Source organism: Hydra vulgaris, chromosome 01 (genome assembly GCF_038396675.1).
Source record: "Hydra vulgaris chromosome 01, alternate assembly HydraT2T_AEP".
NCBI classification, from domain to species: Eukaryota; Metazoa; Cnidaria; class Hydrozoa; order Anthoathecata; family Hydridae; genus Hydra; species Hydra vulgaris.
In genome coordinates this window covers 34,093,620-34,106,304 of record NC_088920.1, presented here as the reverse complement: position 1 = coordinate 34,106,304, position 12,685 = coordinate 34,093,620, and the positions used below count along the sequence as shown (strand labels likewise).

At 25.8% G+C, this 12,685-nt stretch overlaps 1 protein-coding gene across 5 annotated transcripts in view; it reads left to right on the top strand.

The window, feature by feature from the left end:
- The window catches only part of LOC100203509 (GRIP and coiled-coil domain-containing protein 2), a 54,345-nt gene that overhangs the window by 13,699 nt on the left and 27,961 nt on the right, over window positions 1-12,685 (top strand). For 3 of the 5 annotated variants that reach the window (XM_065787966.1, XM_065787964.1, XM_065787968.1), the window contains 10 exons: window positions 227-307; window positions 1,828-1,923; window positions 2,175-2,270; window positions 2,379-2,483; window positions 3,148-3,252; window positions 3,328-3,402; window positions 5,306-5,365; window positions 6,075-6,179; window positions 6,370-6,528; window positions 11,702-11,806. In XM_065787966.1, the coding sequence (XP_065644038.1) occupies window positions 227-307; window positions 1,828-1,923; window positions 2,175-2,270; window positions 2,379-2,483; window positions 3,148-3,252; window positions 3,328-3,402; window positions 5,306-5,365; window positions 6,075-6,179; window positions 6,370-6,528; window positions 11,702-11,806 (987 nt within the window). The remainder of the gene's footprint in view (window positions 1-226; window positions 308-1,827; window positions 1,924-2,174; window positions 2,271-2,378; window positions 2,484-3,147; window positions 3,253-3,327; window positions 3,403-5,305; window positions 5,366-6,074; window positions 6,180-6,369; window positions 6,529-11,701; window positions 11,807-12,685) is intronic. The other 2 variants (XM_065787967.1, XM_065787965.1) reach the window with 1 other exon arrangement.

The following is a 12,685-nucleotide window of genomic DNA, read 5'->3' as shown; positions in this document are numbered from 1 at the left end:
ATCGATACAAACGTGTTGACGTTTGCATTGATGCAATTTAATAAACATGTTGATGTTTGCATTGATGCAATTTAATAAACATGTTGGTGTTTGCATTGATGCAATTTAATAAACATGTTGGTGTTTGCATTTTAATAAACATGTTGGTGTTTGCATTGATGCAATTTAATAAACATGTTGATGCAAATCTATTATTGTTTAACTTAGTTTTAAAAGTATTTTTTAGCAATACAGAGAAGAACTAACTTTAGTTAAAAACAAATGGATTTCTGAAAAAGAAGCCCAAGACTTGAAAGAAACAATAAAAGTAAATTTTATTTTATAAGTTTTTCAGTAGTAAGCAACCCATATTTTTTAGCTTTTGATTGATTGCACATACATTAGTATCTGAACAAAAATAATGTGCGAGAGTTAAAATTTAATTTTTAGTTACATAAGTTGAAATTAAAGAGAAAAAAAAATCCTATAGCCATGTTCTTAAAAGTAATGTTAAAATAGCATTAGAACCATAAACTGTTTTCTATGGTAGGAAGCTCTTGATGTGGTGTAGACCATTGTTGGAATATTTTAAAAGGTAGTAGGTGAAGGTAGTAGGTTTTTCTTGGATTGATAGAATAACTGTAATTTATTTTTTATTTTTCCGATTTTATCAATATTTTTTAATTTGCCTATTTTATCAATATATGGAAAAATATATTTTAAAGGTAAAACTGTGTAAATATAAAACCAGGGCTTTAGAGTCGGAGTTGTGGTGTTGGAGTCGTGGAGTCGGAATCGCAACATTTTTAGTGGAGTTGGAGTTGGAGTAGCTAAACAAAATTGTGACTCCGACTCCAATAGTAAAACTTCTTGGTATTGCACGTGCATGTACAAAATATTTAACCTTCAAAGAACTTTTCATATATTTGGCAAAAATAAAAAATTTTAATTGTGTAATATTTTTTAAAGAATTCAAAGAATTTTTCAAGAATTTTACTTTGGAGTCCAAGTCGTAGTGGGAGTCGTACTCCCAATTTCAACAATTGGAGTCGGTATCGGTACTTTTTTTTTTACGACTCCACACCCCTGTGCAGGTATGCGGAGTCCCAAAAGGACTCCGGCTTTATATCTCTACTTTTTCCAAGTCTGTAGTGTCCAGAAGCTCTAAACATGTTTTTTGACTTATGATCTAAGAAAAAAATTCATGAGATTTAATGACTTGAAACTTATTGTTTTTAAGCCCAGAGTCCTGGAGTCCCGGAGTCCTTGCCACCATTATACCTACAGACTCCGGGTTCAAAAAATGATTGTTCCTCTAACCTAAAAGTCTTAATTTTGTTCCTATCAGTAGTCCATAAACTTATTTATATTTTCAGAGCTCCTGGATACCAAAAACTAGGATGAAGTAATCTTTTTGTGACTTTCAAATCTGGAGTCCTTTTTGGGACTCGGATCCCTGCCCCTGTGAAAAACCAATGTGTATTATGTAAAATATAAAATCAATGTGTATTATGTAAAATATAAAACCAGTGTGTATTATGTAAAATGTAAAACCAATGTGTATTATGTAAAATATAAAACCAATGTGTATTATACTATGTACATAAAAATGAGTACTGACTGCTGGTGCTTAATAACAGATGTAAATAGTTTAAGTGTTTGATAAATAGAGCTTAAGTCATAAGTCATTTTCTCCTTCAGTTTTAAAACTATAGCCAAATAAAAAACATTAGGTGTTTTTTTGTTTGTTTGTTTGTCTGTTTTTTTTGTTTGTTTGTTTTTTGACACAAGCTAATGCTGAAATGTTATTTACAAAATATTTCACAAATTTTTTTTTGTGTTTTTCAGAATCTAGAAAAAGAGCTAGCTGCAAGTATTTCAAACACAAAGATGCAGTTAAAGACAAAATATGATGATTTAGAGAACACTAATGTACAGAATAAAGTAGTTATATTTTGCACATTTTCAGCAACTTTAAAAATGCTGTAATATTTTAAAGTTACTTTAAAATACTGAAACAAAATAGTTTTATAATTTTAAAATTATTTAATAATGCATGAGTTTTTTATTATAAATTATTGATTTTAAAAACATTCACTTATTTTTCTTACATATCTGTTCTAATTTTTGTCAACAAGTTTTTTATTTGTTTGAATAAAAATATTTATAGATGAGTACAAAAAATTATTTCATAGGAGCTTAAAAAGAAATTAAGCGATGAAAACAAAGTAAAGTCTGAACACATACTTGCAATGGATGCAGAAATGAAAAATCTTCGAAAAGAAATTGCAGTAAGTTTAAATTTTATTTGAGTTAATAAATTAAGTTTGTATTATATAGATATTTAAGATTGTTAAACCAAATTTAGTTTTTTTTTATATTGATTATAAAATTACAAGGTATTCCAAAAGGAGCAACTAAACCACAATAATGAAATAGAAAAAGTACTTAAAGAAAATGCTTTGCTAAAAGAATCAATGAAGCTGAGTTTAACAAAAATTGAAGTACGTATGATTACATTGAGATATACATTTTTGATATGTTGTTTAAATCTTTTTAAGATATATCTTTATTTTTTTTTATTATTGTAGACTTTAAAATATTTAATGTCTATTTTGATCTTGTAATTTGTATTACAAAAATTACTTTGAATAAAAAATCTTTAATTTTTCTTTCAAATTTTATTCCTTTTTTAACCCTATAGCTCTGAAACATGTTAAGTGGTTTCGTCCCAGGCCTTGTCTAAATATGAAATTTTATAACCCTTGCCCTGGCTTAATACTATTATTAGGCAAGGCTAGGATATAATGTATAATAAATTTTTGTATACATGTTTATATATATATTTGCTATTTATTTACATACTTGCATATAATATGCCATATATATATATATATATATATATATATATATATATATATATATATATATATATATATATATATATATATATATATATATATATATATATATATATTTATTTTATATATATATATATATATATTTATATTCTTAAGTTACTCCCCAAAATAATTTTTAAAAGCTTTTTTTTAACGTTATTTTATTAAAAAAAAAAGTAAATTTAAGGTTCAGAAAAAGCATTAAAAACAGTTGCTTACAAGACACATTAATTAACATTTGCTATTTTTTAAAAATAATTTTCTTAAGGAGTTTGATGGAGAAGTGCAGAAATTAAAATTAGAAAAAGAAAAGCAATCAAAATCAATAAAATCTACAAAAACAAAACTTGAAAGGGCTTCGCAAATGGAAGAAGTATGCTTCAAATTTTGGTTATAGACAATAATTTTCACTTTTTTTTTTCTGTTTGCCTAAATTTTCTTATTTTAGGAACTGAAAAAACAGTTAAACATTATTGTTGGTGAGCGTGATGAGTTATTAAAAAAACAACAAAAGTTAGTCCAAGTATGTCTTCTTTTTTGTTTCTTTTTAATTGAGAACCCTTGAAATGTTTGTAAAATGTTAAAAAAAAATGTAAATGATGAGTCTCCTTGACTGTAGAGAAGATAAGTACAGTAAAAAAAAACATTTATATATGTATATATATATATATATATATATATATATATATATATATATATACATATATATATATATATATATATATATATATATATATATAAATATATATATATATATATATATGTAACAAAGAAAGTGAATTTAGTTAGGCATAGCATGTTACTGATCACATCATACTAAAGTAATCTGCAGTGACATCAGTATATACACCAATTGAGGATTTGAGTTAGGACAATCTACATATAAAGGACATTTTTTTGTTGTTGTCTGAAAACTGTCTGGGCTTAATCTAGCATTTTTTAAATTAAAGTATACAATAAATATTGGGATCAGTGCCAACCTAGGGATAAAAATATATATAAGTTACTAGGTGCTTAGGTATGCAGGGTACAATTATATTCTGTACTTTTCAATACTTAAAATGCACATTGAAATCCTAAATTTCCAATTTTTTTTTAGAAAAAAACTTACAAAAAATACATTTTTTTTTTAAATTTTGTAGATCTTCTTTTTTGCGTGGATTTAAATAGAAGCTTTACAAACCAAATCCTAGAGCTTTTCAAAATTGGTTTTTTTTCTATAGATTTTTTTTTTTCTATTATTAATATTTGATATTTTCTAAACAAGTTATTTTACAAAAAATAAAAAGACTTGTAAAGGAATGGTATTAGCATTCCTGTGCAGAACCCAAAGTTGTTGCACTACCAAAGTTACACTACCATCATAAATCAGGCTATAATGTTTCTTTGCAAATAATGTTATAAGGCTATAATGTTTCTGTTTTGCAAATGATATTTTTTTCTTCTGATATAGTGTTTTAAGGCAATTCATTAAAATGTAGAATATATGTTCATTAGAGGTTTAAATTTTTTTGAATTAATTAAATGCACGAAAGGCAAAGAAAAAAGAATTAAAACAAGAATTTCTTTAAAATTCCATTGCAAGTGTGAAATAAAATGAATTATTCTAATTCAAGTTCTAATTTTTTTTTTAATGTTCTAAAATATTATTTGATAGAAAAAAAAAAAAAATCTTATCAAGCCAAGTTTATTTCTCTCACATTACTTTCAATTATTTTAATTGGTGCTTTTAGTTTGACATTATTAGTGACATTTTATGTGTATCTAACAACAGTGTAATATTGCAATCATCCACCAGTATAAAATGACTAGTCTTCTCAAATGCCTACTATTAATATGAATACCAGTCAGTTGATAAACAGGGCAACCAAACTATTATTAGTTACAAGGTTTTTATTAAACCGTTTACATAATCTACACAAATCTTTGTTATGAATATTTAAACACAACTTTCAAATAACATTATTTTGATTATACAAGTGAAAATAATATTTAACTTAATGGAATAATAATAAGCTTAGAGTATACAAATTACACACACACACACACACACACACACACACACACACACACACACACACACACACACACACACACACACACACACACACACACACACACACACGCACACACACACACACACACATACACACACACACAATTGTATGTATATATAATATATTTACAAGTGTCTGTGTGCCTATATGTGTGTGTGTGTAAGTATTTATATGTGTGTGTGTGTGTCTATATATATATATATATATATATATATATATATATATATATATATATATATATATATGTATTTACATATATTTATATATATATATATATATATATATATATATATGTATATGTATATGTATATATATATAAATATATATATATATAAATTGATTAAATTTGTGTTTGTTATCACAATTCAGAAGTTGAAAGCTAAAGTAAAGTCAACAACAGAAGATGAGTTATACAAAGAGCAACTTAAAGTAACTGTTTTTTTTATTCAGCATTATAATTTTAAATATATATATAACAAAATGTATACATTAAGATAAGGACAAAATTTATAGATAAAAAATATTACTAATGAAATAGCACTGATGCTACTAAAGCTACTGTATTATATGCTATACTGTATGGTAATTTCAAAAGGAAAATAACACTCAAAACTCAGTAAAACACTAATTAAAAATCAAAATAAAACAAACCAGCAATAACAAAGAAAATTTAAAAAAATGTATAGTCATAAATTTTCTCGTCATGATTTTGTTCTGGTCATGATTTTGTTCTGGTCATGATTTTGTTCTGGTCATGATTTTGTTCTGGTTACGATTAAACTGATTATACATAGGGACAGGTCAGGCTCTTTTTATTTGGCAAATTACCTAAGAGAAGAAAAACTCTGATGTAAAACCCCCAATTTAATTGTGGGTATATATAATTTTTGGACGGTAATCCTTTTAGTAATGGTATTGCAATAAAATTTTAGTCTTTATACATAAAAGAGGTTAGTGCCAGTAAAAACTCTCAATTGCAAAAAATTGCTTTAACTGTTCCTTTATGTTATTTTTAAATCAAAAGTTCCCATAATAGTTGCCCCATGTTAACATTTTAAAGCACTTTGTTTAAAAAAAATAAATATAAAGATTGATTTCTTTTCAAAAATTAAAAAAAGTTTTTATTCACTTTTTTTAGGATTTCAGTAAACAAATTGAAGAACTGACAAAAGAAAATGTTGCTTTTAAGTTATCAAACAGTGATTTAATGAAAGCTAATGAAGACTTATCTGAAAAGTTAAAGGTATTTTTTCCTATAATGTTTTCTCTTCAAAATTTTAACTATTATTCAAGGGTGGAAGCTCCAGTTTTGAGGTTCCATCCCTGTTATTAAATATTTTTAAATTGAATTTTTAGTTTTGTTTTTGCTCTTTAGGTATATTTTTAAGCTTAAAAATTGTTAAAAATTTTTAAACATTTAAAAAATTTTTTAGTCCCTTCAGTCAGATTGTATAAAAGTTAATACTGAACTCGAAAAACAGTTAACATTAAAGAACAAGCAAGAGGAAGAAATGAAAACTTTAAAAAGCAAACAGGATGAAGAAATAAAATTATTAAAAAAGGAACAGAAGAATGGAGTCATAAATTTCAATGTAATTTTCTTTAATTTTCTTTAATTTTCTTTAAATTTGATAAACATATTTCAATTGTGAAGCAAACTGATAAAAGTTTTTTGCATGTTTAAAAACATAAGTTTTAAAGAACAATTTTGTTTTTTTAAACTATTTATTAATATATAAATTTTGATTTTTTGTAGTTAAATTTTTTGAATGAAGCAAAAATATAAAAAGTATGACTTAAATTTCTAACTCTTAAGTCAGAAATCTATGGCATGATTTTTGTTTCACTAACAAATATTAAACATTTATTGCTTAATAACAAACAATCGGTTATGAATACTTAAATTGAAAAATAAAATTTTGGATTTCATATTCCCTTGAGAAATATATCTTTGATGAATACTCTTCAAAGATATACTTATTTTTCGTCGTTGTTTAGGTTCTTTGCAATTATTTTTCCTATCATTGTTTAGTTTCTATGCAATTATTTAAAAAAAAAGTAGTAACATCCCCTAAATATTTGATTACAATGGTTTGTAAAAAATGTTACAAGACACTTTTTATAGAATTTTCTTGCAGCCATAATTTTATTTAATTCCAATAAATAAACTGCAGTTTGATAACAGAATGATTTCTTTTGTAGCAGTAAAAATTATTTTTCTTTTCAATTTTAAAAAACTACTACAGGTATATGTACTCCAAAAACCACACAGACACATTTTGTGCTGTAGCCAGGCCTATTTAAACATAGTAAGTATAAGAATGCAATTTTTTTGTATTTAAATGTTCAAGCTAATGAAAAAAAAACATTGATATTTTAATAGCATAAAATAATTTTTTTAAACCTTTTCGAAAATTTTCTCTGGTTTCTTAAAGCAATATTTTCAGTAAAAATACTAAAAAACGTGCAAATGTCAGACTAAGTTTGTGAAGTTGACTTATTTTTTTAAGCTTTTGAATGTCCTTTTCAATAATAATCAAATGGTTAAATCTATTATAAGCTATTTTTTTGATTTGTTACTGTTCTTTGCAAAGCTGCAGCAGAAAAAATTATTGTAGGTTTTTTTCCATCAACACAGCATGCTAACTTGATGCATTGGGATTTCAAAATATTTTGGGCATTCCCTCAACTTTTTTACTCTACAAATGCTTTCAGTACACACACATTTCTCTTTACATTTAATAAAGACTTTTTTTTCTTGTTCTTTTTTTCTACATTTTGCAACAAGTGTTTTCGAACTTTTTGTTCTTTCTTTTCATTTATATTTTTAACTGAACTCAAAACATCTTTAGCCTTCATGGACCCATGCACTTGAGTTATTTGTGTTGAATTGGTTGATAGATTTGGCTTTACTTTTTTAATGGTAATAAAAGCGGATATCTCCTCTAATTGGATGCTCTTTTCATACAACTCTTTAATCAAAGTTTGAGCACTTTCAAATTTTTCTTTCCAGTACAATGCTGATCCTTTTCTTTTATCTGGAGAGACAACAAAAGAGGAATCAGAGCTCATGATTGATGGTGTGGATGAAACTGATAGCACTTCAGGAGTCTCCATACAATTATCTGCTTTATCAAACTTGTCTTGTTGCATGAATTTAATGCTCAAAGCTTCATTGTTACACGAACTCGTTTTGCAGCTTTTATCAGAGAGGATTTTGCTTCCCATTTATCCCTTATATTGGCTAAAATAAGCATGAATGCTTCTTTGTTTAGTGCATTTGCTTTAGTAAATATTTTGTCTTTTTCCTTTCTATATTTGTGATGAATATTTTTATTTAAATGGTCTAATAACTATGTAACCCCTGCTGTATCTGGAGGTGAAAGAAACATCCATATGTCTTTTGATTGAAGGAATTTGATAATAGGACTACAGGTCTTTTAATATTGTTCTCTTTTAAATAATCATCAAATTTTTCAACAGCAACTAAAAGTGTATGACCATCTGATACACCATGTTCTGAAGTGGTTACTAGTAGATGTTTTATGTTAGCTGCTGCTTCATCAGGCTTGTTATACCGACATTGCTAAGTATTACTTGACACATACTGACCTCTCCTGGAATAGTAAGATATAGTTTTATTAGTAATATTATTTCAGTTCAAGTTAGTTTAAAAAGTTACTAAGCAAAACAGTTTTATTACTTTTGTTTTTAAATATATCATTGCTGCAAAACAAGACTCAAGTCAATTTTTGCTGAGAAAAAGGTATTTACATCACTGCATTTGATCTTCTTAATTTGACCAAATTGTTTTTAAAATACTTATAGAATATGTTTTTATTTTTTATAGTTGAAAATAAAAAATTTGAGTTATGAGAACAATACAAATGGACTTAAGATAATCTTAAAACTTTATAAAGTATGACAAAATTCTGCAAATTAAATTGCCACAGCTAAACAAGACCATCTTAAGCCTGTTTTGGCTGTTCTGAGAAAAAGACATTTAAAGTTTTGAATTTAATCCCTGCTTTTAATTTTTTTGATTAAATCTACTTGTTTTTAGTTATTTATTATATGTATTTTAAACCAAAAAAGTTTGTTTTTTTGATGAAAAATGGACTTAGATAGATAGTTTTGTTTTGCAGCAAGGATGTCTCTTAATTATTTTTTTTAGGGCATATTTATAGATATGTGAATTTTACTCATAGTTGCAAAAATTGAATCAATTTTGGTTCCGTAATTTGTGAGATGACTTTGGTGCACCTAAGGTGTATTTTAAACCCAAAAAGTCAATTTTACAAAAAATGGATAGTTTTGCTTTGCAGTGATGATATAGAGAATCAATCAGTTAAATCAAGTCTCGATGAAAAGAGATTTTTTAGATAATGTAGATTATAAGAAAACACCCGTTTTACAGCTAGTTATGATGGAGCAAAACTGAACATTTTGTAAATATAGAATACTAAAATAAAAACAAACATGAGAATGAAACAAAGGGATCAATGCTTACACATCACTGGGTTTTTTTTTGCATTTTTTTACATTAATCTTCTTTCGCAGCAGAAGTTCCATCAACACCATAATGAATGAATTAAGGAGTTTCATCATTATTAAAAATTCTTGTGGTGTCAATGTTTCCTTTCCAAATCCCTTCCTCAATTTGCTCTGCTTCTGTCATAATTCCAGCTGCAATAAGTTCCTATGCTAGTGCGTCTACAATATAATTGATTAAATCATTTATACTTATTTACACTTTAAAAGGAGGGAAAGAGCTTTAAAGGGAAACACATTATTATAATACAACAAGTTAGGTAAATATGTATTCTCCAGAAACATGAAACATAACATTTTTTTAATAACAAACAATGATTGCAAACCATTTTCCTTGTACAATTTAGAGCTCTGCTGATTGACACTCGCCCCTGATGTTCGATTGTTAAACTATCATGTTTTGCATGAAATCTTAGCCAAATTGAGCGGCCAAATCTGAAGAAAAAAGATACTAAAAATTAAAGCCATTTGTAAACGCAATGTTGATTTTGCAGCAGATGATAGTGGCAGATATTTTCGCCCTCCTCTTAATTTCTTGTTGGTGTAATCTTTTATTTTCAATGTATTTAACATTAATTTGGTCAATTTTGCTTTATTGATACCTTGCACGGATCTATTTTTATTTTTCAAGAAGCATACAATTGAATTTTCTTCTAATAATAGTATTGAGCAGTATTTTCGTTTTTTTCCTGTCTGTATTTTACCATCCAAATGTCAATTTGTTTCTTGATCTTTTATCAAGGGGAAAAGTGCACACTGCCCTCTTACACCCTTATCTTTGCACCATGCTACAGCTTCTACCAACTGTTTGTTTTTTGCATTTGTTTGCAAAAAACTACTAAAAAACTACTGCTTCTGCTTTACAATTTGGATTGAAAGACGTTGTTCCAAAATGTAAGGTAAAATTTGTTGTCATTTTTTGAATATTTTTAATATTTATTCCTGTATAACAAATAAAAATATGTTTACAAGATACTACAACAATAATTCAAAGCAAAGACAAGATGAAAGTAGTTAAGTTAGTCACCTGTGGTATAGATACAGATGTATAACAAAAATCAATAATTGTTTGATGCAATTTAAAGATGTATTTTCAGACATCAAAGAAACACTAATATGGGGGGAATATGATTTGGTTTTTGTAGTGAGAAACGTACTAACAAAAAAAATAGTCTATAGTCACATATACAATCCACTCAGAGTATCATAAAACTAATGCGAATCAAATCCTGAAGCTTAAATTTATTTAGATCATGTTTTATAAGCATTTTTGTTGATGTGGTTTTTGAGGTGCGTAGTGAAAATGACTTTTTGACAGAGTGAAAAATAGTAACCATTTATAAATAATTTTTTAGCAAACCCCCAGTAAGGAGTAATTTTTAGTAGTAGTAATGAAACATATAAAGAAATTTTGTCAATATCTTATCTAGAAAATAATATGAGTATTATTGATGATACCTGTATATGTCCGCAAAAACTACATCAATGTGATTTTTGCGATACTTGGTTTCTTAATAAATATATAATAATAGGTTGTTTTTTTTTTAATTAAAAAAAAAAGCATTTTTATAAGCAATTTTAAACTTTTTTTGTGTACTTGATTTTCATTCTTTTTGTGTATTTGATTTTTATTCTTTTTATGTACTTAATTTTTATTCTTCAAGGCATATTTTACTTGATGTTTTTTTATTTTTTTTTAATATAATTTTAATAAAACTATTTGATTTAAACTAAAATTTTATTTTCATTATCCATTGAAATAGTTTGTTGCCATAGATTATATGTTATATTAAGTTATATACTAAAGTTAATAACTAAATTGAAATAATCACTGCCTTTAAAATAGTTACTTTTTGAAAAATTTTAGAAAATCATTTTTTGAATTAAATTTTTTTTTCTTTTTGATTCCATGAAATATTTTAACTATTAATAGTTATTGATGAGTGGTATTGAATCTTTGATTTTTAATTTCTAACAATTTGTTTACTTGGTTAACATTTTGGTATATTTGAGTGCACAATAGGGTGTATTATGTACATGACAAATGATGCAAACATTATTTTTTTGAGTGTGATAACAAAATTCATTTGTTGAATTCATAAAAAATCAATGTTTTTTTTCTCTGACATTAACTTTTTAAATGGTAAAATTCAGCAGAAAATTTTTTTTCTGTTGAATTTTATCATTTAAAAAAACATCTTTTTAAATGCACAGAAGCTACAAGAAAAGTTTGATGATCTTTTGATTGAAAGAGAGAGTTTGCAAGCTCAAGTTTCACAGCTAAGCGAAGACATAAAAAAACAAAAGGCTTTACTTCAGGTATTTAATATTACTTAGTATAGTTTTACCAAGTTATTTACCATAAATAAATATTATTAGATAAAATTATAAATTTTAATATATAACTATAAGTAGTGAACTGAAATTAAGTTAAATTTGGGTCAGTAGAGTTTAAATTTGGGTCAGTAGAGTTTAAAGTTGGGTCAGTAGAGTTTAGAAATGTTGAATTCAGTTTGTTTATGATTAGCATTAAAGTCATTAAAAAGTTGATATCATAATATATCAAATTAATTTTTTTAAAGTTTATCTTAGTAAGTTGATTCTAGTATATTTTTGCTCAAAATTTTAAATTATTCAAAATATATAGTCTGTAGGCTAAAAACTATAGACTATTAAATTCTATAGTTTTCAGGAAGGAGTAGGAAAAAAAAAACTTTTTAGAAATTATTGAAATAAACAGTTAACAGAAAAATATTATCGGGTGTTTTTTTTTTGTGTGTATATTTTATATAGAGTTGAAGTTGCAATATTACTTTTGAAATTAAGTATCAAAATTATAAATTGTAATACATATTTTTAAATATTTTATAAACTTCTTTCTAATTTTACAATCTTAATAACCATTTATTTTAGTTTAGTGAGTAAAGCATAAAAGTTCCCTCCCCTTCTCCCTCTTTTTAACAAAAAAATAAACAAGTTATATTTTCAATACTTTAATCAGTACTTCATTACATTACATACACATTAGAGTTAAATGTGATTATAGGTGGAAGGGTTACATGTGTAATAGGTGTTTATAGGTGTGTTTATATGTGATAGGGTTACATTCTCTAAGAACACATTACACAAACAACTAATTGTGATGTGCTTCATATTCAAATACTTTATAAGTATTGTTCAATACTAGGATATTACAGC